The 27,640-nt window shown below is 33.5% G+C and overlaps 1 protein-coding gene across 3 annotated transcripts in view; it reads left to right on the forward strand.

Moving 5' to 3' along the window:
* The window catches only part of FBXO8 (F-box protein 8), a 55,243-nt gene extending 39,042 nt beyond the window's left edge, over positions 1-16,201 (forward strand). For all 3 annotated transcript variants that reach the window (XM_023229283.3, XM_023229303.1, XM_023229294.1), the window contains exons 4-6: positions 11,052-11,170; positions 13,111-13,307; positions 15,262-16,201. In XM_023229283.3, the coding sequence (XP_023085051.1) occupies positions 11,052-11,170; positions 13,111-13,307; positions 15,262-15,449 (504 nt within the window). In that variant the 3' untranslated portion in view covers positions 15,450-16,201. The remainder of the gene's footprint in view (positions 1-11,051; positions 11,171-13,110; positions 13,308-15,261) is intronic.
* Positions 16,202-27,640: the final 11,439 nt, after the last annotated feature.

Consider the following 27,640-nt stretch of genomic DNA (forward strand, 5'->3'; position numbering starts at 1 on the left):
GGCTCATACCTGTAATCCTAGCAATTTGGGAGACCAAGGCGGGTGGATCACTTGAGCTCAGGAGTTTGAGACCAGCCCGGGCAACATGTTAAAACCCTGTCTCTACGAAAAATACAGAAACTAATTGGGTATGATAGCATGTATCTGGAGTCACAGCTACTTAGGAGGCTGAGGTGGGAGGATCACTTGAGTCAAGGAAGTTGAGGCTTCACTGAGCCATGATCATGCCACTGCACTCCAGCCTGGGTGACAAAGTAAGACCCTGTTTCATAAACAAACAAATATTGCTAATTCTCAGTAGCAGATCAATTTATCTCCAAATTTGCTGGGGGAAATTTAATCAGGGCAGAAGAAACTAGGTGACAGTGAGAGCAAATATGGCTTAACTAGCTTCCTCCTCTATAAGAATTGTTTACCCATAGGAGCTAAAATGCTGGGGTTTATAGCAGGCCCCTTCCCCTTGATTAACATTAGAGTCAAAGTGAAAAATTATGCCTCTCAGACACTAAACACCCTCTTCCTCTGCCTAGACAAGTTAATACCTTCAAGCAACCAGCTACAATTAGTCAAATGGTGCTAAACTGGAGGTCATTTTCTTTTTATGAGAGTAATGTGACGTATGTATGGATATGCGTGTGTGTATGTATCTCTTTTGAATCTATCTCTTTTTGTCTATCTCTTTTGAATTTTGTCTGTCTCTTTTGAATCTGATCTGTGATGATTTTGCGGTTAAGAAGGCAGCTTTACCCTTTGCCTTTTAGGACAACTTTAGTTTACACCTTACCCTAACCATACTCTATGCCAGCCACCCTCCTTTTCCCTTTTCTCCCAGAGTCACTCCAACACGCAGTGTAGAATCAGTTCCCAGAGGAGGTTTGTGGACTCAGAATAAACCTTTTAGAAACTTGAAAGAAAGACGAATTTCCCAGGCCTTCTTCTAATCGTTGTCTAGTTGAAAAAGAGATTCAGGCTCTAGAATATTCCATAGCTTATTCATCAATCAAATCACCTGATGTATTTTACTCTTGTTTTATTCAGTGTGCTATGGAAGCTACTAATTTGCTGTATCATTGAGTGTGAATTGTCTAGGGTAAACGCTGAAATTAGTGGAAAATGTCTTCATCCTAGGACACATTTTTAAATTTTTAATATTGAAATATGAATTGCTATAATGAACAATATTTTATTTGAATTTTACTTTTGTTAGCAATTTAAATAATTGTAACTAGAGACGTTGCAGTGGTACATTGAGTATTTTAAGTACATTTTAATGAAACATCTGCTTGTTTTATATTTTCTTATCATACACTGCCTGACTCCCTTGATACCTCCCAAATATTTTTCCTTATCCATTGTGATCACAGTTTCAGTGCAACTTGGTATTACTTTCTAGATTTAAGTTCTCAGCTTTAGTGTCCAAGGTGTTTGCCTCTTCTACATGTCTTTCATGAATTTAGCAATTGTTACCAGTGTCACAGTAGATGTCACTTCAAAATATGAGTATTGTATCAGAAATCCGAAGGATAATATTTCCTCAATTTTTGGGTGTCATCAATTGTAAGACATCCATCAACTTACTTACGGCTTTTCAAATATGGGAATATGAAGGAAACACTACCTTAAGTGCATTTTTTAAACCAGCTAACTGTAGTGTACATTTATCCATAAAACTATGTAACATTTTCTTCTTTTATATCATAAAGTTTTTAGAGAGATGCCTTCTTTATAACAAAATTCCTAAGATTTCTGTAAATCTCTTTAGGTCATTAGCAGTTAAATATAGCATCAAAGTGATATGCTACTTTTGATTATTTGGATTGGTGACTCTGACCTTTGAGAATTTATAACTTGAGGTATTTCAAAGTGTGCTGGGGTTTTATCTGCTCTTAATATTTGATCCAACTTATACATTTTTTGGAAGGGAGTTGTTTCTGTATTTTTCCCCAGATTGAATTATGTAATCCTCAGAAATTTACAGCATCTCTTGAAAGACAGCGGGAAGCTTTGTACATGTAGATTCAAACATTCATTCGACAAATATTTATTAAGTATCTCTACCACTTACAATTGATATAATGTTGACTCTGAGCAGGTTATTTAACCTCTGTGCTTCAGTTTCCCTATCTGTAAAACCGGGACAGTAATAATACTTATAACAGTGTTCTTGTGAAGATTAAATGAAATAAGACATGATAAACATGCCTCTAAGTGTTCACCAAACTGTAACTATATGTTTATACTAAAGTTACAACTACAACAACTTAAAATACCAAGAACCAGGCACTGTTCTAGGCCTTGAGGTTCTTCTTCTTCTGGAACTTTTGGATTCTAGTAGATAACTATGTGACACCTGACTAACCTGTCCTTCGTGAAGTGTGTTTTGGTCACATCAATATCTCCTAGCTTTAAATGATACCCTTTGTCTTTACTTGTATTTTCTGACATGTATATGCAATCTTTTGCATATACAGTAACATTTTGTTTCGGTAGTGCTGCTGAGTTTAATCTTTTTGACATTTAAGCAGTAATTAGGGGTCCAGAGTTATGTTAAAATTGAAATATGTGTCTTGGCTATAATGTTGGCAGGATGAATAGATACTTACATTACATGATTAAGTATATACTTGTGCTGGCAGTGAAACTACCATGTATATCCCAACTTGCTTCTCTGCTTGTCTGCTAGTAAGACTTTTTTAAAAAAAAATGTTGTTTACTTTAAAACTGTTTCAGAGCTGTTAAAATATATTTATAAATGTACATATTAAGATCTAGGTAATATGATAAAACTAGTATTTATGGGTTAGTCATTTAAACAGTTGTATATATGCACATTGCAAATCCAGTATTTGTATGTGATTCTTATAAAACAAGAATTCTAAACTAGCATCAGTTAAATGTGTCACTTTCTCATTACTTTCCGTTATCATAACCTAATAGAGATGTATCTCCATATTTTGATTAGAATGCTTTCTTTTTCTAATACGAAACAGGTTAGAGATAAAGGGGGCTTTTCCAAGAAGCTTGACTCAGCTAGCAGCAACTTTTTTGATAATAATTACAGTAATGATTGTTACATTTAATTGATAGTAGTAATTTACAATTTAGGAAGTACTTTCTTATCTGTCATATTGATCCATCCCAGTCACTAATGTGGTTCTTTTCGGCAATACTGGAATTCACAGATGTGGTTCTTTTTCTGTTTGAAGCTATTAGAACTAATTAAAAGGGGCTTTTAATTATTTAAAACTTCAGAAAATTAGGTTCATGTTATTTTGTTTGCCATTGCTTTTTCTCTCTTGAAAAATAAGCAGAAAGACCTGTCCTATACGTTCTTTGTGTTTTCCCTGGACTCCATTGGAGGGAATATTTATTTTTATTTAGATTTTCCTTAAACCATCATTCTTTCCATTGGAGGGAATATTTATTTTTATTTAGATTTTCCTTAAACCATCATTCTTTTATGTGAGATTTTCTGTTGACATCTTTTAACTGCAAACAATTTCAGGTGTAGATATCTCTGTCCTTAGCAGTTCCTCAGCATTCTGCTCTTTGATATGTTGAAAAGTCTTCCATAAATCATTCTAGCTGAAATCCTTGCCAATTCAAACAATGTTTATACATAAACTGGTTTCATATTATATGAATGGTAAATGTAAAATCAAAACCGAATAATATGACTCTTCATTATCCTCCAGACAAAATATGGTATTATGTTTCATAACTAACCGAGAGAACTGGCTGTAAGATACTGGCACTCTCTCTTCACAGCTGTTAATTCTCCCACCTCAGTGTGGACAGTGTGTGCTCTCTCTTCCTGCTCTGGAAGAAAGAAGACTGAAATCTGCTATTCAGACTTAAAACTGACATCAAAACTATCTTTACGTTTCTTTCCCAATTTCCATTGCCCCCTTTCCTTTTAGTTCTATGTAACACAGAGCCTTCCGGTGAATAGCCTAGTTACGGGTTTCTCAGTGAGAGGAAAACTTAGTACTCTTATAAAATCTTTCTAGGACAACTTTTAAAATCTGGGCATAGTTTTTACTTTAGTCTTTGAATCTAGTGATTGTATTAGGAATAACCGTTGTAATATTTATAGGCAGCTTGAGAAAAGCAATGCATGACATTTCTGTTATGTATGTGCTCAAGGTTGGCATTAAACATTGAAGGTCATGGAAAATTACAGAAAGTAGAAAACATTACAAAATTTAGTGGCTAGAATGAAATGAAATGACAGGATAAAAACATAGACAACTAGTATTAAACGTACTAGTTAAGAAATCTGCACTTATTTTACTGCAGCCAAAAAGCAAGGTGTTGATTTTTTATTTGCATAATAAATATCCTCAGATAAATTATTCTCAATTATCCACATTCTCTGGGGCTCACCCTCCCTTAACTGTAAAGCACATGTTCTCTAATTAAATAGGGAGAGGGAGAACTTCTGTACTGATACAAATTAATAGATTTTACATTTACCTTAGCAATTCTTAAAACACTGTAGAAAAGAAGAAATAGTATCAGAGCAGTCATCTTAACCATTGCTGCTGCTATTTTCAAACAAAACAATAGGGATGTTCCCATTTGACCTACAGAAGTGCCAATTAATTTTTACTGTTAATAATATATATCACTTAATTTTTACATTATCTTCAGTTTGAAAATGTTACATTTCAGTTTAAATTTCATTGTGGTCAACTGTATACTTGAAAAATAATATATTCAGTTAATTTCACTGTGGTTAAAATGTATACTTGAAAAATAATATATTGGTTATCATGTTGAAGGAAAAGTTAGAAATCTAGATTGAGCTATATTGTTTCAGGATTATTATTTTTTTTAAGTCTTCAAAATGTTTTTTTTTCCAAAGAAAATTAAATGCAGTGTACATCTGGCTTTCTATTATATAATGGTCTAAGGACAGTTTGATTACCTGAAAAGTAGTAGCCATTGTACTAGATTTCACATTGTATACTAGGACAAAATTAAACACAACTTAGTAAATCAAATTTTTTTCTACATTTCTTTGCTAAGTTGTTCTTTAGGAAAAAAATTAAGGGTACTCCCTAGTATGTGACAGTTTTGTTTTATTAGTGACACCAATAAAACAAAACAAAACATTGTATAACTTTTATTGACACCAACTGTTACACAATATATGTGCCAGGTGTCTGTGCCAGTAGACAGTACTTTCAGTACCAATAGTCAGGACTTTTTTCATTTGGCTTTGCATGTCTAATTTTCTAGACAGAATTCACTGTGTTCCCAAATATATATTTACGGATTCTGAACATATGTATGGTAGATTTTGCTTAACCTTAACAAGAAATGGGTTGAATTCACATTAACTTCACCTAGATTCTCACTGCTACTTGGCTCTCCTTTAGTTTATTCCTAGTGAATTCCCAGTCATATCCTACATCGTTGTTGATAGAAATCTTCACCACTTTGCCCAAGAATCCAAATCAGCCCTCTCTTTTCCAGTGCTCCCCAGATAGTTAGTCCTCTCTAAGAAGGAAACCAACATGTCCTTTGTTTTCTGCTTTTCATTTTCTTACTGTAGCTGTCTCTGAGCCAGTGTTACTGTGCTGTCCCCCAGGCTAATCATTATAAACTCCAGCAGTATTTTCAAACCCTTCCCCTGCTCTCTTTATCGGCTTTGCTGCCCCTGCAGCAAAATCTCCTGCACATCAGTCTTTTCCTGTCTCTATTGACCTCTCTTTTGTCTTCTGACATGATTAGGTTGAAATTATCTTGAAAAAAAAAATTACTTTCTCTTTTTTCCCTTTAATTTTGCCATTTTTTCCTCCTTTGTACTAATATATTTTTCAAGTGAGTGGACAATACTCAGTTTCCTTACCTTGAGCTCGTTCTTTCGTTTTCTTCTTGGATTTCAGCCTCTGCTACAGTGTGGAAAGAGACCTCTTGAAAGTCACTTCTTTCCTCCCAGTCACCAAACTCAGTGCCCTCTTCCTATTCTAGCATCCTTGAGCTATTTGAAAGAAAAAGAAAACTAGCTGTGTTCCTTTTGCTATGCACTTAGCCCACTAAGATTTTTACTGATTAGGAAACCAAGGCTCAGGAAGATTGAGTAGATTGTTTATATTCATATCATCATTAAGTTGCAGAACCGTGGCTTGGTCCCTGTCCTAAAAATGATGCTCTTTCCATCATACTGCATAATTGCACTAGACACCCTGTTCTTCAACTCAAAGGCTCTTGGCCTCTGGAATATTATTCTATCCTTTTCTTCATTACTCCCTTACTGATCCTCCTTATCCAAGATCCTGAATCTGTATCTTCAACCCTCCCTTTTAAAATATATCCTATTACATTACCAACTACCTACTATGCCTTTCTAGTTATATCTGTCATCACCTAAAATTCAACGTTTCTAAAAGCTAACTCATCACTGTTTTCTTCAAATCAACGCGCTCCATGACTTTTTTTACCTATCATTTTCTGTCAGTCATTTCCCTCTTCATCTAAGCCAGAGCCATCAGCTGTCTTTCACTTTTCACTGTCACATGGCTTGATAGCCAGCATATTTATCAAGTTATTTTCATATATGTAACATATTTCTAGTGCTTTTTCATATGTTCAAACCTGGACAGTGGTATAGCCTACTATCTATTTATTGAGTGCTCTGCTGAATGGCCCACTATCTAATTTTTCTTTCGTTATTTCTCTTTATATTGCTGCCAAATTCACATTGTAGCCCATTGTTTCATCAGGTTTAAAAGCCTTCAGAGGTTTCCAGTTAGATTTAGTATAGAGAATAAACTTCTTACCCTAAAATTCAGCACTATTTCTGTCACTGTCATAGTCTGATTGTAGACTTACTCTCCAACCCAAAATATTTCCCGCTCCTTCCTAAAAAAGTCTTTAAAAATTTTATATTACTTTTGCTCATATAATACAGTATTAACTGGAACATTCTTTTCCAGTGTTCCCTTCATTCAGCGCTATCTAAACCCCTTACATTCCTTGTCTAAACCCCTTACATTACTTCAGTCTAATCTCTAGCAGGAAACCTTATCCAAATGTCCTATCCCATAGTGACTTTTTTTCCTTTCAGTGAACTACTGAAACACTTTTCATAAGCATTCATTTAGATTTTCTTCTACTGCCATGTACTATTGATGTACCTTGGCACATGTGTGTATTCTAGATGTTTATGTACATGTCTTATTGCCACATATAAATTTAAATTTTCTTAGGGCAAAATTGTTACACTACTCAGTGTCTATCACTGAATACCTTGCATATCACACCTTGTGTTTAATATATTTCGAAAATAAAATGTAGACAATGTTAATGTATTTCATGTTTTAAAAAACATTTTAAAGCAGATGCATATATGTAAATATGCACAGATATACATATATCTATTTTACAAGCTAGTCTTTAGGCATTCATCTTTCTATCTAAATGTAAAGTGAACTGGATTTTTTTTAAAAAAACAAATGACTATGAAATTTATAATTAGTAGCATGAACATTATTTACCAGTTTATTTTCCCAAGAAATATGAGGCCTAATATCTATTTTAATAAGAGGAATTTTATTTACCCCACTGTAACTATCCTTTACAACTATTTTTTTTAAAAATATATTTTGGCTAATAGTTTCCTTTCACTTGACAAGAACTGATCTCTGTGCTTGGAGATAACTGAGATCAGTCATGATGGTTTCACCCATTATAGTACTGACACCATCATGATTCATCTCAGAGTTATCTGACAGAACTGTCTCAGAATTCTCCCCACATGCAAAAAAAGGAACTACATTATGACTGCAACAATTTAGATAATTCTAAAAGTTGAACAGAGTTGCAAATGGGAGTTAAAATGTGTATAGATTAAACAGTCAAATTTAAGTAGTTCTGAGTTTGAAGCTTAATCTTAGTTTGAAAATGTAAAAACACCACCAAAAAAAATTGAATCAAGCAAAGACAAATGATTGGTCTTTGAACAGCTCAACTGAAATTACAAGCATTCCCTTCCTTATGTGGTACTAACTTGTCTGCCTATAAGTGACATTTCCTGACTTTACTTCTATACTCATCTAGGATAGGGATTTGTAACCTGCACTCCTTAGATGGAATTCAATTTCTGTTTTAAAAAATGGGTACGTGCATTATTCTGTGAAGAAGTTCTGTGACTTTCCTAGTACTCAAAAGGGTTCATAACCCCCCAAAAGAGCTTAATATCTTCACTACCACTACACACATCTTTTCCTTTGTCCTTGTGACACAGCCTTTTAGATATCCTAAAGTCTTAATCTTTTCTTCTTTCCTAAGTATATCTTCTTTTCTGGCCTAATATTCCTGCGTCCCTCAGCTCTTTCTTACATAACATGAATTCTACACCCTTCAACAATCTCACCGGGTCTTAATTTCCTTTGTCCAGATTATGCCTCATAAAAGGGGACACACAAAATTGGAAACTTTTATAGTCAATTATTCAGACTATACTGAGCTACAACCTTCCTTCTTTAAAATACTATATATATATATTAATCTAGACTCAAGTCCTGACTAATCACTGATACGCTGTGTGGTCTAGGAGTTTCTCTGTACCATTCTTCTAAAATTTTATTTTTAAAAATGCTTATACCACTTACTAAACAAATGTATAGTTATTCAACAGACCTCATACTGTGGTATTTTTTTGTATTTAATTGTAGGTTGGTGTGAAAGTGATTGCGGTTTTTTGACATTACTTTTAATGGCAAAAACCACAATCACTTTCACACCAGCCTAAAATATAAGAAGATAAGAATTTGGATGACTTCCACCTTCCTTATTAGAGACAGTTATAATCTGGTCTCACGTCTTTTTGTATTTGTTATTCCTTTACCATTCACTTTGGTAGCCCTTCTAAAGTAACCTTCCTCTCCAAAGGAATCCCAAGCTTGAAGCTGATGCCTCTTTTCCTCATAAAACCAATAGAGTTGGCTTATTTCACACTGTGTTCCCAGTTTTTAGGACTGAATTTAACAATTCTTTGTGCTCATGCCTGCCTATGTATTTGATTGATTTGGGAGAACTCAGGTTAGATTAGATGTAAAATTCTCAAAATGTGTTTTTTGTAAAACAGAATATGGCTAACAGTGTATTTTTATGATGTTTACATGAGGCAAATACCAATGTTCATTTATAACTAAGTATCACCAAATGATATTAAAGTGGCATAGATTACATAACTAGAGAATTAGATATCATTAATGTATATTATTAGTAGGTTTGTTTATTTTGCACAATTTTTAAGAAGTAGCTTAGCATTAGTTCTACATCTCAGATACTGATTTATGTATGAATAAAGAATATTAAATAATACTTAATTGACATTGTTTTTAATCATTTCAATTAAAGTTAAATACTGGAAATAATTCTAAAATACTGTTATCCTTCTACACTGAGGAATTTTGGAAACAATTAAACCTGACTTTTGCTAAGCAGATTGAGTATACAGTCAACTCTCGATTATTCAAACTAATGAAGGAAAGGATAGAACAAGCATTAATGGTTTTCTAGTTGCTGCCCCCTCGGACAGTTGATGAAAGCCTCATTCCAAAGAAGTATTTTGGCTTTCCATCTTATCATATTACATTTTCTAGTCCTTGTATTCAGGATTTAGTCTGAAATACAGGTTACAACAGAGTTGACAAGAAAGTTTCACGTTATCACATTCTGCTTTTCTTCATGTACATTTTTAAAATCAGTGCCTTAGCATTGCTTTTGTATTATTAAAATTCACATGAAAATTTGATCAAATTGCTAGTAGGCTATTATATTGATGGCTCATAAAGTTAGTTTTATATAAAAAACCTTATCTTTGAATTACAACTTACAGATAATTATAACCTTTCAAAAGCATTACCTCGTGGTACCTAATTACTTAAAAAAAATTTTGCCATAAAAGTTTTATGAGAAAGTTTTTATCTTGAAAAGGTTTTTATAGATATTCTTCCAACTTTTAAAATTCTTAATGTGTGTAATATTTCTGAGTACTATGTAAGTGTTTGTAAAGTGAAGAAATGCCAAAGGAATTTATGTGTGAAAACATTATGTTGTGTGTATATAATACGTCATTTTCTCTACCAATTAGCGGCACATAGTGTGCTAGTATCCAGACATAAGTATTCATGGGAATGCATGTATCTGGATAACTGCAAGTTGAAATAAACCCACCTGCCTTTTATTTCAATAACTGCACATTCAAATCCAGCTAAGACATTTATTTGAATGTGACCTCTGTATATGTGAGAGAATACTGTTTTCAGCATTTGATTTTTTTGTTGTTGGTGGTGTTTTGTTGTTGGTGGTTTAAATCTAAAGTAGGTAAAAACTCATGGGTAATGCTTCTCTGGAAAACTTTGCATGCAGAGAAAAGGAAATTCAAAGATAAATTCTATGAAAAACATTGAATTGTTTTGTCTTAATATGTTTTCCCTCAGTGTGTATTGTAGCTAGGTTCTTGTAGAATGTAGCAATGTTTAAAGCCAAAGTAGTACAACCTATAAATTGGCCTGGAGTTGGGCCTCCTTTAAGTTAAATAATTTAATATTTTTCTTCCAGAATAAAATCACTAGTCTTTCATTTGGAGTATTTTTTTTAATCAAAAAACTATTTCCTTGAAAGGCATACTGCAATATATATGTGACCTTTAAGAAATCATGTGTTCTATTAGACATCAGAAGTGTTTGTTACAAGGCTTGTTTTAACATCTGTATTGTGGTTTCATCTGCAGCCCCCTTCCCCAAATTAGACCATATTTCTGTATAGTTAATTTTACCTGACATGAGCCAGAAAATTAAGTAAGATTTCTTTAACAGTCTTAACTTTGAATTTCCTGCTTTTCATTGCATGTAAACTATCAACCACAAACAATAGTTTCAGTCCAAGTTCTAGCTTGTATTTTGCATGATAAAGCTACAAAAAGTCTATTAATACTGGAAACAATTTATAGCTACTGTTCTGCTATTGCTTAATTGTTAAAATATATAAATAAAGAGCAATTTTATTTATGTAGACTTGTCTTTCTGCTTTAGGGAGTGAACTACTTTATGTCCAAGGGTATCCTAGATGATTCGCCAAAGGAAATAGCAAAGTTTATCTTCTGTACAAGAACACTAAATTGGAAAAAACTGAGAATCTATCTTGATGAAAGGTAAAGACAAAAATTAACTTTTCATCCAAAATGAGTTGAGTAATGTTTTTGATGAGTTAAGTTTTACTTTAATACTGCATAATAATCATCTGGTTGCAAAATTGAGTAAAGACAGGGAAAAGATACCTATATCTCATACATCATTTCTTTTGTGAGCTTTAACTTGTTGATGAGGAAGTTACCATTTTAAAAGTAAAAGTCCACACAAAATGGAAGCCCAACGTCTTTGTAGTAGCAAGCCAAAACAAAATATTTTTCAGGAATCTGCAACCCCGATTTTTTAAAAGTAGCCATAATCTAAGTGTTTATATTGGTAAAAATTCTGAATTACGAAATTATCCATATAAAAAAGCTAGTACAAAGACAGATTATAGTCATAAACCCCAAATCCTAGGGATATAAGGTATATATATTTGCATGTATAGACACTATATAGAAATGTCATGTTCAAGTGAGAAAATTATGAAAATGTAACATTTAGCAGTGTTTTACACAGAGATGATAGTATGCTATTCTGATTTGATAGTTATCCATTTGTACACTTTACTTTTGGTTATTAATGAACTTAAATTTTGGGACAACGTTTTGATGCCACATAACTGAACCACCATTTTTAAAATTATAGCTCTCATGCGAATCTAATCTATGGCTTCAAAATATGTTTACCTTCATTGTAATTCTCAAAGTTTTTACATCTCAATATTTTTAAAGAACAATCTGTAAATGTTCATAATATTCCAGAAACTTTGCTAGAGTAGTAGTACACGGATGATTAAGATATAATATCCCTATCATCAAGAAGTTCACAGTCCAGCATACTGGTCATTGAAACATGTAAAGATGACATCATTAAGTTTTCTTTTAATCTTTAAGTACCAAGTACCTAGGGATAGGCAAGGGTTTTTTTCTTTCTTTTCTTTTTCTTTCTTTCTTGTTTCTTCTTCTTCTTCTTCTTTTTTTTTTTTTTTTTTTTTTTTTTTGTGAAGAACCAGATCTTTTTGTAAATATTTTAAGTTTTGTGGGTCGTATGATCTTTGTCACAGCTACTTAAAACTCTGCCATTCTGTGGTGAAAGCAGATATAGACAATACATAAACTAGTGTGAATGTGTTCTAATAAGCTGTATTTGCAAAAGCAGGTAGCAGGCCAGATTTGGCCCAGTAGCTGTAGTTCGCCTATTCCTGTTACATGCAATTGGTAGAAGTTGAAGATTATGATCATATAATTGTGACTGAGTTCAATAAGAATTGAAGGCCATTGTAACAAAGTTTCACTCTATATTGGAATGCTAGTGATTTTTTTAAAAATTACATATACACACACAAATATTTATATTATAGCAAATAAGCTAAATGTATATCAATAGGATTGTTGCGTCCATTAGATAGGATACTGTGAAGCCACTAAAAATAAATTAGGTGGATCTAGTATAAAGATATACAAAGCTGTCCACAATATACTATGTGAAAAAAGCAAAAAAAATTCTAAAACAATATATAGCGTATGTAGGCATTCTTAAAAGTCTGTGTAAATAGTTTTTACCTCTGAAGATGTGAATTGGTGTAGGTAGAGACTTTCAGTACTTTCATAATTTGAAAAATAAACAATTCTATTGCTATTTGGATTTAGCCAAGAAGACACTTAAAAATAAGTTGTTCGTTTTAATACTAGAGAATTCCTTTTTTTTCATTATAGAGGTAAAATTACTAGGTTTTACCTTGTTTGATTTTGTTATAAACTACTCGAGATTTCAAAGTTAACTTCTTAAATAATCATACTCAGATTTTTTTAATATTGGGAATTATACATACTTCTGTACGACTAGCTGATCTAGTAATCAATAAGGTATTTTTTATCCAAAAAATGGAAATTTGTTATTTTTTTCTTACCATTTTTTTAATGAAGAAAAGTTAAAGCTGTGCCTTTTTTTCTTTCTATAGGAGAGATGTCTTGGATGACCTTGTAACATTGCATAATTTTAGAAATCAGTTCTTGCCAAATGCACTGAGAGAATTTTTTCGTCATATCCATGCCCCTGAAGAGCGTGGAGAGTATCTTGAAACTCTTATAACAAAGTTCTCACATAGATTCTGTGCTTGTAACCCTGATTTAATGCGAGAACTTGGCCTTAGTCCTGGTAAGAATATATATATTAATAGTACATCACCCCATGCCCACTTTTAGGTAAAAACAGAGACATACGAGACATTTGTCTCACTGTGGGGAAAAATATTCTCAGTAATTACAAATCCTTGTTTTACTGTTTGTAGCAGTGACTACTTCATCATTTATGTGAGCTTAGAAAAAACAGTTTGTCATAGCTATGGTGTGCGTGTGTTTGTGTGTATATATATACACATAGCTATGTATACATAGTCTTTTTTTATATATTACATAAAAATTTATATATAAATATATATTACAAATTTATATATATACAAATGTCTATTGGACATGCATATAGACATATAAATATATAGACATAGGCATTTGTATATATACATTTGTTACGTGTCTGTATGTCTATGTATGTATATATAGATATTTGTATATATAAAGTTGTAATATATATTTGTACATATGTATATATAGACATTTGTACATATTTAAATTTGTAAATATATATTATATATACATTTGTATATATGTTTATACATATATGCATAGACAGCTATCATGCATGTATGTGTATGTGTATATATGTATATATACATGTAATTTTTTAGAATACATATAATACACATATTACATAGAATACATATACATAAAATATGTATGCAATATAAGCAGTCTTTTTCCTTCCAGATGCTATCTACTGTGATACTCTTTGATTCTACTTTCCATTAAAACAGTATATGTGTGTGTGTATATATGCACACAACTATACACACACATATATACATACATGTACATATATATTCACAACACACATACTGTTTTAAGAAGAAAGTTAGACTTAGCTACATAAGTTCTTTAAGAAACTATTCTTGTTTAGGTGTTAGGTATTTCTACTAGTCTAATTGAAAACTTGAGACATTATTTTTAAAGCTTTTAATAATCTGCATATTATGTAAGCACCATTTTTCACTAGAATTTGTTTTTAATACGACTGGTTTTCATTGTTTGTGTGTACTTCTATCTATATGTGTATGTTTGTGTGCATATGATATAGCCTGAATCTCCTACATATTTTTTCAATTGGTATAGCTTATCTTTTCATATCAAAAATTTTATTGTGCTTATCTTATTAAACAGATATTACAAAGCTGTTCCTGTCATGTGAAATTTGTTGAGCATGCTTTACATGACATAATGTTCAACTTGGCTTTCTTAAGACTGCAGGATTCCGAAATATCAGCTCCATAGTAGTAGAACTATCATGACATTTGTTACTATTTTAATATTAAACATCAAATATTACCCTAAGCATATGTAAAATCTTGTTGCATGGTGCTCAGGTGTAGCAGTCTTTTCCCTAAAGATTTACTTTAAAAATTAATACATAAATTCCACAGGCCTTTATAACATGTATCTTAAATGAGAATATTAATAATCTTTTGAGTTATTTACATTTTATTTTCTACTACCAGATTAATACGTTTCTTGTCATTAAAGATGCTTTCCAGTTAAATTGGGTTTTTGTAAAAGCATTCTATGTAAATTTTTTTTAGAAAGAGGAGCTAAATACTAACAGTACAAATGTATTTTATGGATGTTTGAATAGAAATAACACATTTGAAAGCAAAGACAAAATAAAGGCAATTCTAAATTTTTTAAATCTAGAATGAATTTTTACTGTACACTCCTAAACTGTTCTAAAGTTATTTTGAAATGAAGGAAATGCATGCTTAATTAGTATTAAGATGGGATTATAACCATCCTGGTTTGCTCAGGACTGAGTTTCCCAGGATGACACGACTTTCAATGCAAAACTTGGAAGAGCCTAGACAAACTGGGATGGACTGGTCATTCTGTATTTATGAGCTAATCTTGATCTCTTGAAATTATCAACATTTTTGCCTTACATTATGTCCTTGGAATCATATTTTGTAAACCAACTAATAATTTGAACTGTTTCTTTTTCCTTCCAGATGCTGTCTATGTACTGTGCTACTCTTTGATTCTACTTTCCATTGACCTCACTAGCCCTCATGTGAAGAATAAAATGTCAAAAAGAGAATTTATTCGAAATACCCGTCGCGCTGCCCAAAATATTAGTGAAGATTTTGTAGGACATCTTTATGACAATATCTACCTTATTGGCCATGTGGCTGCGTAAAAGCACAGTTGCTAGGTCTTCAAGTTTTTACTTCAGACTAAAGCTACCCAAGGACTTAGCAGATATGGGGGTTACATCAGTGCTGGTCATTGTAGCCTGAGTATACAATCAAGCTTCAGTGTGCAACCTTTTTTTCTTTTGCCATTTTCTATTTTAGTAATTTCCTTGGGGAACTAAATAATTTTACAGAATTTTTCCTAATTTTGTTTATCATGTTTTGCACAAAGCAGAGCCATTGTCTAACACAGCTGTTAAAGAATGATAAACTGACATTATACTCTAAAAGATGGTGTATTTGTGCATTAGATTTGCCTGAAAAACTTTATCCATTTCCATTCTTTATACAAATACCATGTAATGTGTACATATTTAACTAAAGAGATTTATAGTCATAATTATTTTATTGTAAAGATTTTAACTAAAGTTTTTCCTTTTCTCTCAAACTGAGTTCTGAAATTTATTTGATTCTGATCTGAAACTATTATCTTAAAAGTTAGATCTGACTTCAGATGGAAACCAATACCAGCTTCCTTTTCCTTTAAACTTTGAAGAGTGTTGATTTGTTACTACATTACTATGCAAAACTGGCAGTTATTTTTATAATATAAATTTATAATTTGATTTTTTATTTTAAAAACTGGGTTAATCAAGTCTCAGTCAGTCCTTTAAACCATTTAGGATTTTTTAAAAGATCAAAATTTATGATTTATATTCATAGGAATAAAGTAAAATATTATTAGAACTCTGGTAAATGTTTGCTTGTTTATATGTGGTGTGATTATGCAAACTTTACTATTTTTCTAATCTTGATGATCCCTGTTCAGAGTCCATTGAAGAGATATTGTGAAGAACAGTGAACACTCTTTACTCATTGGTTCAGTGAGTATCTATCCAGGGCTTTACATGTGTTAACACTGTGTGAGGTACTAGACATGGGCCCTGCTCTCACAGATAATACATAACTGGGTACTGAGAAGAAAAAACTCTGCTTAGTGGAGAGCAACTATATGAAGTACATAGTTAAAATATGCAGCATTAGAATGATAGAGAACAGTGTATTTATATGGTGAGTTAAAAGTGACCTCCAAGTAAAACGCGTAACCTTAGGAATGAAATAGTATGTGATGGGTTGAGCTACTAGTTTAGAGGAGGGAGTTGAGGGAGTTAGAAACTCCTTACTAGAGATATTGAATCCTGGCTTCCTTCCAGATCTGACCCTTAGTCAAAAGTGGTTGTCAGCATGACAACTGGAATGTTGTACTACAGATTTTTCAAGGACAAGACATAACGATAATCAAATTTTGAATGTCTAAGGGACTTTTAGACTGATAGTAAATGATTTCTAAGATTCTGAAGCAAATATCCAAATCATTTTACATGTGCATAATTTTGAATTCCATGACAATTCTAATTTTTAACTTCAAAACTGTTTTATTACATTTCAAAAGACAAAGGGTGGTGATAAGTATTATTTACTATCGTGCCTAGTTTCCGGTGATTAGCACTTTGCCCTCTCCCTCTATCTACCTCCTTCTAGTTTTCCTTCTTTGTTTTTCTTCATACCTGTCTCTTACCATCCAGTTCTCTCTGCTTCTGGTTCAGCTTGTATCTTTTCCTTTTTTTGTATCCTCCATTTCCTAAATTTTTTTCTTTGTCCCACTTTATTTTTCTACGCTGACCTGATTATAAATGTGGATTGGGAATATTTGCTTTTCCAACGTTTTCTTAGGAAAATTCCAAACACATAGAAAAGTAGAGCCTGGCACAGTGGCTCATGCCTGTAATCCCAGCACTTTGGGAAGCCAAGGTGGGAGGATTGCTTGAGCCCAGGAGTTTCAGACCAGCCTGGGTGACATAGCAAGACCACATTTCTACTACAAATTGAAAAATTAGCCGGACGTGGTTGTACACACCTGTCTGTAGTCCTAGCTACTCAGAAGGCTGAGGCAGGAGGATGGCCTGAACCCAGGAGTTCAAGGTTGCAGTGAGCTGTGATTGCCACTGCACTCCAGCCTAGGCAACAGAGTGAGACCCTGTGTCAATAAAACTTAAAAATAAAATAAACTTTAAAATTTTAAAATAGAAAAGTGGAAATGTTTTACAAAGAATGCCTATATATTCACCATGTAGATTCTACAATTAAAATTTTACTGTATTCACTCAATAATGTTTATCCATTCCTCTATCCATCAATCATTTTGATACAGCTAAAAATAAGTTTCAGATATAACTTCCTTCCTAAAGACTTAAACTTGCATATTATTAGCTAGAGATCTTTTTTTTTAGCTTCTTTTTCTTTTTTTTTTTTTTTTTTTTTTTTTTGAGACAGTCTCCCTCTGCCGCCCATGCTGGAGTCCAGTGACGCAATCTTAGCTCACTGCAACCTCCGCCTCCCAGGTTCAAGTGATTCTCCTGCCTCAGTCTCCCAAGTAGCTGGGACTACAGGCACGCGCAGGACTACAGGACTACACCATGCCCAGCTAATTTTTTGTATTATTAGTAGAGATGGGGTTTCACCATTAAGCAGGCCAGGCACAGTGACACATGCCTGTAATCCCAGCACTTTGGGAGGCCAAGGTGGGAAGATTGCTTGAGCCCGGGAGTTTCAGACCAGCCTGGGCAACATAGCAAGACCACATTTCTTGCTTAACCAGGACGGTCTCGATCTCCTGACCTCGTGTTCCACCCACCTCAGCCTCCCAAAGTGCTGGGATTACAGGCGTGAGCCACTGTGCTGGGTCAGCTTTTTTGTTTGAGGTAAAATTTGTGTACTAGTCAATGAGTCTCCACAAATGCATGTATACCTTGGCATACCAAACCCTGTTCAAAATACACAACTTTACAGCCTATTTACAGATAATATTGTACTATATGACATGAAATATAGAAAACTTACAACCATATAAGCCTCTTTACCCTATCACTCATCTATTATCTTATTAAATGTATTACATATAGTACATGTTATAGACTCCACAATATGTTATAATTTTCTTTGAACAGATATATATTTTTTAAATTTTTTAAAAATGCTCTTTTATATTTACCCAAATTATCATTTCTGATGCTCTTATTTCTTCCTGAAAAATCCAAGTTTCCTTGTAGCATCTTTCCTTTCAAACTGAAAAACTTTAACATCTATAGTTCATATCTGCTGGAAATTAAGTATGACAAATTTTAAAATCTGAAAATGTCTTTATTTTGTTTTCCTTCCTGAGGAATATTTTTGCTGAATACATAATTCTAGATTAACTTCCCCCGACCCCACGTTTGCCATTTTAAGGATACTGTTCCAGTTTCCTGACCTCCATTGTTTCCAATGAGAAGAGGAATGTTCAAATAGTTTTTCCCCTGTGAAGAAATGTAATTTTCCTCTGAGTGCTTTATTCCATCAAATATTTTTTTTCGACCTCATTTTCTCTTCTCCTCCTGGGACTGCATTTACGACTAGGCTAGACCTTTTGATATTGTCTCACAGGTTTTGAAGCTCTTGATTTTTTTTCTCTTTTTTCTTCAATTGGATTTTTTCACTTGATCTATATCGTCTGACTTACTGACTCTTCTGTACTCATTTTCTTTTAAACCCATTCAATGAACTTTTATTGTAATTATTGTGTGTTTTAGTTCTAGAAATTCTACTTAGTTTTTATAATTTGTATTTCTGTGCTGAGATTATCTTTTCATTCATCGCAGGTGTATTTTTCCTTACACCCTTTAGCATAGTTATAGTAGCTACTTTAAGATACTTGATGGCTCATTTCAGTATTCTATTTCAATATTAAATACTTGTCTATTTTAACATTTGGTATTTTAATATTCAATATTTCACTATTGAATATTTCTATGTTCAGTTTTCAAAATTCTTATTTTAATATATTGAATGAATATATTCAATATTCATTTCAATATTCTGGATCATTTCATTGTCAGTCTTCTCTAATTTTCTTTTCTTTCAAGAATGGGTTACATTTTCCTGTTTCTTCATATGTTGAATAATTTAGATTGTGGCTGGGACATGGTAAGTAAAATGTTGCAGAAACCCTGGATTTTTATTTGTTTCCCCAAAACCTTCTTTTAAAGAAAAAAAAAAAAGCAGCTAGTTAGCTTGGCCAAACTCCCAGCCGCAAACTCTGGTTCCCCTAGAGTTCGTGGCAGCTCACATTTTAGTTCAGCTTTTTAACCTGGCTATTGTAGTTGAAATCTCTTCTGTATTTGCATGCTTGGGAGACCAGCCAGTTTTGGCAGTCATACACAGAATTTAGGGCTCTCTCTGTGGTCCTTTTCTTATCAGGACTTCTCTCTGCATTTTCCAGCAGCTGCCATTACCCCAAGCTCTGTCCTAGGGTTCTTCAAGTCAATACAGCTATAGTCTCCACTTGATGCAGAGTGAGGAGTACCCTCAGGCTAAGAGCCATGAAAATAGGAAACTCACCCAATGCTATTTCTTCTAAGTATTCACTCCTCTGTAGGATCAGCCTGCTTTTGGTTGTTTTCTGTTACTTTCACCTAGTTCATTTTTAAAAATTTTGTCCAGAGTTTGTAATTTCATATGTTGGCAGGTGGTCTGAAAGAACTTCTTGGCACGGTGGCTCAAGCCTGTAATCCCAGCACTTTGGGAGGCCGAGACGGGTGGATCACGAGGTCAGGAGATCGAGACCATCCTGGCTAACATGGTGAAACCCCGTCTCTACTAAAAAATACAAAAATCTAGCCGGGCGAGGTGGTGGGCGCCTGTAGTCCCAGCTACTCGGGAGGCTGAGGCAGGAGAATGGCGTAAACCCGGGAGGCGGAGCTTGCAGTCAGCAGAGATCCGGCCACTGCACTCCAGCCTGGGCGACAGAGCGAGACTCCGTCTCAAAAAAAAAAAAAAAAAAAAAAAAAAGAACTTCTTGACCATCACTTGAAGTGGAACCCTCTCCAATTGGGTAGTAGGCTTTGTACTGCTTCCTATGATTACTGAGTAGGGATTTGTTCCTGGTTATTTTTAAAACTAGGTGAGTAGAAATTTTTAACATGTTCCACCTATGAAAACATTTAGTAAATGTTTTTACCAAATTAGCAATTCAGTGTTTCCTAGTCGGTGTCTTACTGCCTTTGGGGGAAAGATATCCTTTCATGAGAGACTGTTCCATGCAGTATATGACATAAGCATGCCTAGATTTTGCCTACTAAATGCCAGTAGCATACCCTAGTCATTATGACATACAAATAATATTCCCACTTTTCCAAGTGCCTACTGGGGAGACAAATCACCTGAAGTTGAGAATGATTGCATTTTCTTTCAGATGTATCAATGTTATTGTTCTTAAACACAAATCTCCTGGTGACACTTACCTATTTAAAGTCTTTCAGTGTCTCCCTCTATCCTGCAAAATAAGTGTAGCCTCCTTGGCATGGAATGTAAAACCTTTCACAATCTTGCCTCACCTCACCTTTAAAGCTTCATGTTCAACCACATTCCTCAACTGTGATCTGGTCTTTCTTTGCCTTTTATAGGCTTGCTTTCTTTCTCTGATACCCTTTTTTTCCCATCTGTAGCTAAAGTTCCCCTGCTAATCATCCAAGATCCATGTCAAATGTAATTTATCAAAGCATTCAAAGACTGTCTATCAGACATACCAGTCATGTTAATTGTTTCTTTCTCTGCAAATCATAGCATTTTGTGCATATCTTTATTATAATAATTATACTGTAATTTTCTACATATCCAGCTTCTTCATCAAATGTGATCTTCTTAGGGTCAATAATTGCTCCCAGCCTGTTATGTTCTTACTGTGAGAACTGAACTAGGGAAATGGCAGATGGCTTAGAAAGGAGGAATGGGTTTTTTAAACCCTGGAAATTGATAGGATTTGGTGATTTTTGAGAAAGGTTTCTAATACAAGGATCTGGTTTTCCTATTATCAAAGGTAGCTACTAGGAGAAGCACCCAGTGGAGTAAAATGGAAAAGGTAATGATCCCAATGTTTGTAACTTGTAAGTGTTAAAAGAACATTAATTGACTACAGCTAGGAAATAGAATTTTTTAAAAATGAGAGCTGGATATGTAAATTGGGGCTGGCTTGTATTAGTATTTAACACATGTTATACAAGTGAGGCATAGGAAAAGATAAATTCTCAAGGCAGTATCGAGTGAAAAACAACTGGGAAACAGCATTTTAGCTTTGGGTAGAGAAGAGTCAGAAAAACAAGATTCATCAAAACTGTACAAGGACCAGAGACTAATGGTATTCCAAGAGCTAAGGAAGAAGAGTTTCAAGAAGGATGCTGAGCTTTACATTGCTGCAGACCAAGGAAGTGGTTTTTTTCCACATACACGCCGCCTTGAGTCCGCGTTTTTCACCTGGGGCTGAGTTCTGTGAGGCTAGAAAATCACAGTATTGCTAATAGCCTTTATAATCTCAGTAGACAAATGCTCCTTTACCCAATGGTAATTTGAGCTCTGCTGAAACTCACAAAAGTGCTATGGTCCATTGCAACTTAGGCCTTTCTATACTTTTCTTCCCCAGTAAGCACTGTTGTTTCAAACCCATAACATACCAAAGCAACTGGGTGCTGCTGGTGAATCCTTCCTATACACGGTCACTCATTATGTTTTCTAAGATGCAGGTTGTAATTTGAAGGAGAAAGAAAGAGGAAGGAAGGAAGAAGAAAGAAGGGAGGAAAAAGAAAATGAAAAGGAAGAAGAGAGGAAGGAACAAAAACGCTTAACTTTTAGAATTCCCTCCAAATTTGTCATCAATAGGGTTTTTACTGAATATATTCTTTTAAAATTAGAGCTCTCTAATCTTGATGAATTTGTATTTTCATGAAAATCTGTATTTTCATACTTCCATTCATTTGCACTGTGTTTCTTTTCTGGAAAGCTATTAACCTTTCTTCATATTTACTTGTTGAATGTTATTTGTCCTTCCAAGTCCTGTTAGATTTTTTTTCCATTCAGGACAACTTTCTTCATTCTTGCAGGTGGAAATTTTGTTCTTGTATCTCACTCAGTACCTGACACGGATGTTAGCCCAGAGTAGTTTCTCAATAAATCTCAAAAGTTGAATCATTTTTGCTCTGGTTTAGTTTCTATATAATCACATAGAAGGATGGCTTTACTATTTCCATTTAAAAAAAATACATCCAGACCTTTCACAATTCACGAATCAAAGTATATTAGCTAACTTTTTAAAAATACTGAGATTCAACTGTGTATTATTCTAGACATAAATTCACCTCTCCAGAAGTAATTTGAACTATCTGAATGAATTACTGCTACTTTAAGATTGCCTGCCTCCTTTTTTTCATGCAGATTCTGTGTTGGTGACCTTTAAAAAAAAAGAAAAACATCGAGTTTGTCATTGATCTTGTTATTTCTTTTAATTGGTCTAAGTTTTTGACAATATTATGAATATTGTGCTCAATGAGAGTAAGGTTATTCATAGGCTTGAATATTTAAAATAACAACTTGTTTATTCAAATTAAAACCTGCTTTCCTGCGTCAAAAGTGAACTTTTTCCTAAATATTGCTATTAATAACACTATTGCCTACAGCTTCTTGTCAAATATTCATGAGTGTATGTGTCTTCTTCTAGGAAGTCATCTTAAGGAAATAATTCCCAATTGGGAAAAGGCAATATGCACAACTTTAATTACATCATTGTTTTTAAAAGAAAAAAGAGATGAAAACACTGAAATTCTAACAAATACCCAACAAATATTTGAGTACATTCTATGTACCAGACACTGCGCTAAGCACTGGTTGAGAAGACCAAAATACATCCACATGATGTATTACTATGATGTAATGATATTTATGAATAATATGGGGAAATATAGATACTATAAAGTATATAAAATTGTACATGTGTGTATATTGTACATATATATACACACACACAAATTACAATTACTATATAAAAGCAAAAACCTGTGAATAGAAAGAAGAGACTGGCATAAAATAAACCAAAATATTATAGATAGTGGATTTTTTGTCTATTTCCTCTTTAAAATCTTATTAAGGATCATATATTTTAGATAGAACAAAATAAATTCATCAAACTATTCAGAACATAAACAGTGTTCCTAATTTACCTTGTAGGGTTTCCCTTCACAATGTTTCCATGTATTTTTATTCAAAATTTATTTTAAAAAGACACTTAGTTGACCTGTTAAATCATTATCTGGGCAAATGTTTTGTTTTCAAGCTTAAAAAAAGTACATTGTTTTGTTTTATTTTTGTCTCATTGAATTAAAGACCAACAAGAGAAAGATACCAAATCTTTACTGAGGAAATTTTTATTTGTTAAAAAACAAAAATTAAAGGCTTTCTTCCTGGCATGGTTGGACAGGAAGGTTGGATTTAATTTAAAATGATTAATGAGATTTTGTCAGACTCCTTGACTTTGCCACCACTGCAGTTTGTCAGTGCAACAACCTGGGAAGCCGGACGCCACTCTGTCGCCCAAAACCATTCTCCAAGGAAAAAATTAACTGGAAAGACTAGTGCCAGGTCCCCATCAATGGCGTTGTCTCTCTGGTATTGACAGTTTAAAAGTCTAAATAAGAAATATGTATGTTTGGGGACCCACATACTTAAGATATTGTTTTTAGTCTTTTTGCAAGTAGTTAATCACTTTTTAAATATTTAAGTTGTTGGCATTTTCTAAAGGAAACTTTGAAGACAAAATCTGTACTAATGTCCCCTCTCCTTAATTTGTTTTAAAAATTAAACAAACAAGGAGTTTTAGGATCTCAGGTTACATTCTGTTTTTTTAACTTAAAGAATTAAAGTGAAGCATTTTTTTTAAAGTAAAATCATTTTTCATTTTTGAAAATACTTTTAAAAAACATAAGCATGACTAATTTTATAATCAAGTTTTTAAATTAAGGTATAAGGTTGCAATATGACTTAATACACCCTTATTTATGTATGTATGGTTTAAAAATGATGACATTAGCTAAACTCAAATTGCTGAATATAGCTAGTTACTAGGTGGCAAATGAAATATATATTTTTGGTTCAATACTGATATTGTATTTAGTATTGTACAAATTATTATATTTGACATTTGTGTTTACCTGAAAGTTAACTAAATGTTAATACCAATTAAACACCAAATGCCAATTGCTAATTCCAAAAACAATACCAATACCAAATTACGAAAACAATTGTCCAAATTTTTATTGGTATTTACAGCAATTACCAATACCAGTGTTTATCATTTTATTTCAAAACCTGTCCGAAAGAATTCAAGCTATTCAAGCTAGAGAAAATTCTTCCAAAAAAATCCTCATAGAAAAGGTCTTGATATAACAGACATCGAAGGGCTCCTTTTACAGAAACTTAATGTATATTTGCCAATTTTTATCTAAACAAAAAATGAACAAAGAGTGCCCTCGTCTTGAACAATTTCAGGGTAGTTGTCTCCTCTGAGCTGCATGAATGTATGTTCCCAAAGGGAAATTACTTTTTGCCAGGGCCAGAGTTCCAGTGAATATCTGCCTGTTCTCCTGTGGTAGGCAGTCTGAGAAAAGTGGGGCAGGCTAGAAAAGTTGATCAAAGCTGCTGCCCTTTTAGAGAGGACAAAGAAAGGAGCTAAGTAAAGTAGTTCTGTGTGTATACCAGCACAGTGACACCCATCACACTGCCCTCCAGTGAGTTTCTTCCAAAGCCCATGTCATTTTCAATCTTGCGGCCATTGAATAGTTTATTGTATCTCTATAATTCTCAACAATTATATATTTTATTTTCTCAATGTTTGTGAAATTAAGGGAAGGAGAGAAATACATATTTTTCCCTAAAAATGTATTGCAAAGTCTAATTCAGGCAATTCTGTTTGCAAAGGAGTTGATAGTTATTCATTTTCTTTCCCTTTGGAGATTTTTGTTCTTAGAGCATAAATTTTAAAAATATGTATTTCTCTCCTTCCCTTAATTAGTCTTGGTATTATAATATATAGTATTTTCCTGGATGCCATCCAAAAAAGATTATGACTATTGTCAATAGTAAGCCAGAGAAGTGAAAAACTTGAAGGAGACCAAGCTTATATGGATTAGGTGAAATTCAATGCCTTGTAACAGCTCTTCCAGAGTGGCATTTATTACCATGATGGATTTGTATTGGTTCTGGGTCTGGTTCTTAGCCTCAGAAATCTGGTTTTGTCAGCACCCCTCAAGTATGTGTTTTTTTCATGACATGATTTTAAATCCAGAACTAAAGGAAATGTTACAGTGATAGCCTGCTAAATGTGATCAGCACCTTCTCTCTCTCTGTTTACCAGCCTACAGTAAGTTGATTGACGGGCATGGAGTCCAATCAAGGGGAGTTACCTGAATCAAATGCTTTATGTTTTACATCAGACTTAAATAGCCAAATGCACTCCTCAATAGAGATCATTTTGCACATTTAAAATTTGATAGCTGAAATCACTTTCTACTAGAAACTGCCAACAATTGCTCCCACATTACTTTTAATTTTATACTAAGTAGCATGGTGTTTTGCCCTTTCTTTCATCAGTTTCCCATTTCTTTGACTCAGAATGTTTCTAATACTTCCACTTATTATTACATCAATTTATTAAAGCCTTAATGTAGCCAATCACATTACAGGCAAGGCCTGCTGTTCCTACATCATTCTGATGTACTTTGTGTTTTTCTCACTGTTTTAGGGGACTATCATTTCTCACATATTCAAGTTTAAATTTACCATAACCCGTAAGTACCTATGATACAACGATAAATTAAGAGCATTATTTTATATTACAATGACATTTTAATTTTTATTATTTAAATAAGCATTTAAAGATGGCTCATTTTGTGCAAGAAAGGAACTTAATAGGTGCCGTGAAGGAGACAAAAATGAAGAAAACTACCCCTCATTATTAAGGACTTCAGTGGGAGGAAGGCAACCATAATGAATCACATACAGTTCTATAATACTTCATATATATCACCACAATTTTTCAGAGGTCTGGAGGAGTTATGTGACTTTTGGAGGATCACATGACCATTATAGGGACCAAGACAAACACTGACTCCCAAGTACCTTTTGTTTATTACTAACCTTAATGAAAAGCAGAAGAAACAATGTTAAAAGATTTAAAAAAAAAAGAAGAAGAAGAAGAATGTTTTAGAAAGAAAAGAGTAAGCAATTAATACCAACTGGCTGAGTGTGAAAGAATGAATGCTATTTCAATAGGTGTATTACCGGCTGAGTTAATAACATGATCAAAGACATGGAACCAAAAGCATATAAGGGTCATGCAATAGTGAATAATCTGCTAAAGTTGGAGGGTAAAGTGGGAACGATGTGGAAGAAAAGCCTGGAAAATATAGTTTGAACAGACAGTAAACTAAAATAGAGAGTCAGTTCTTTATTTTGTAGGCAATTGGATATTTTTCAAGAAGAAAGATATCATTTCTGATCTGTGTTTTAGAAAGATCTCTCTAATGCCAATCTAAAATACGAAGTAAAAATGCAACAGACTGTAGTCTAAGGAAATTATTGAAAAGGCTACTGTAATTATTATGCAGGTGAAATATGGTGGAAATCTGAACTTTAGCACTGTCATTGGGAGTGGAAGTAATAGGAGCAAGATTTGAGAGAAACTTTTGAAGTAAATCATCTTGGTGAACTACTGGCTGTTGGACATGAAGATGAAGAAGTTAAAAACTACTCTAAATACTCTGAAGAAGGAGTTACTATTCTAGACGGAAGGAAGTAAGTGAAGGACACGTCTTCTTGGGTTGGGAGGAAGGTGGTAATGATGGGAAGGATGTAAGCAGTCAAGAATGAGTTCATTGTGATCAATTTGAAGTATGTATAAGACAATTATGTGAAAGTATTCAGCTGTTAGTTGTATAGTGTTAAGATGGGAGATAAAGGCTAAGATAATATTTTGAGAGAGTCCTTGGCATAGACATAGCAGAAGAAACTAGAGGAGTTGATATGCATTGTGACATTGTTGTGAGCACTTAGCATAGTGCTTGGCAAGCTGTGGGATCTAAATAAGTGTTGTATGAACAAATTGATTTTGACAAGTGCTCTCAAATCAAACATCCAAAAATCTCAAAGTACCTTAATAACATTCCTTGTATATAAAAAGTCACCATCCCGTCTCAATTTAAACAATCTTCCAGAAAAAAATTTTAAACTAAATAACCAAGGTGCACTCTGTTCAGAAAGGTTTCCTCCTGCCAGGACA

This window comes from Piliocolobus tephrosceles, chromosome 3 (genome assembly GCF_002776525.5).
Source record: "Piliocolobus tephrosceles isolate RC106 chromosome 3, ASM277652v3, whole genome shotgun sequence".
Lineage (NCBI taxonomy): Eukaryota > Metazoa > Chordata > Mammalia > Primates > Cercopithecidae > Piliocolobus > Piliocolobus tephrosceles.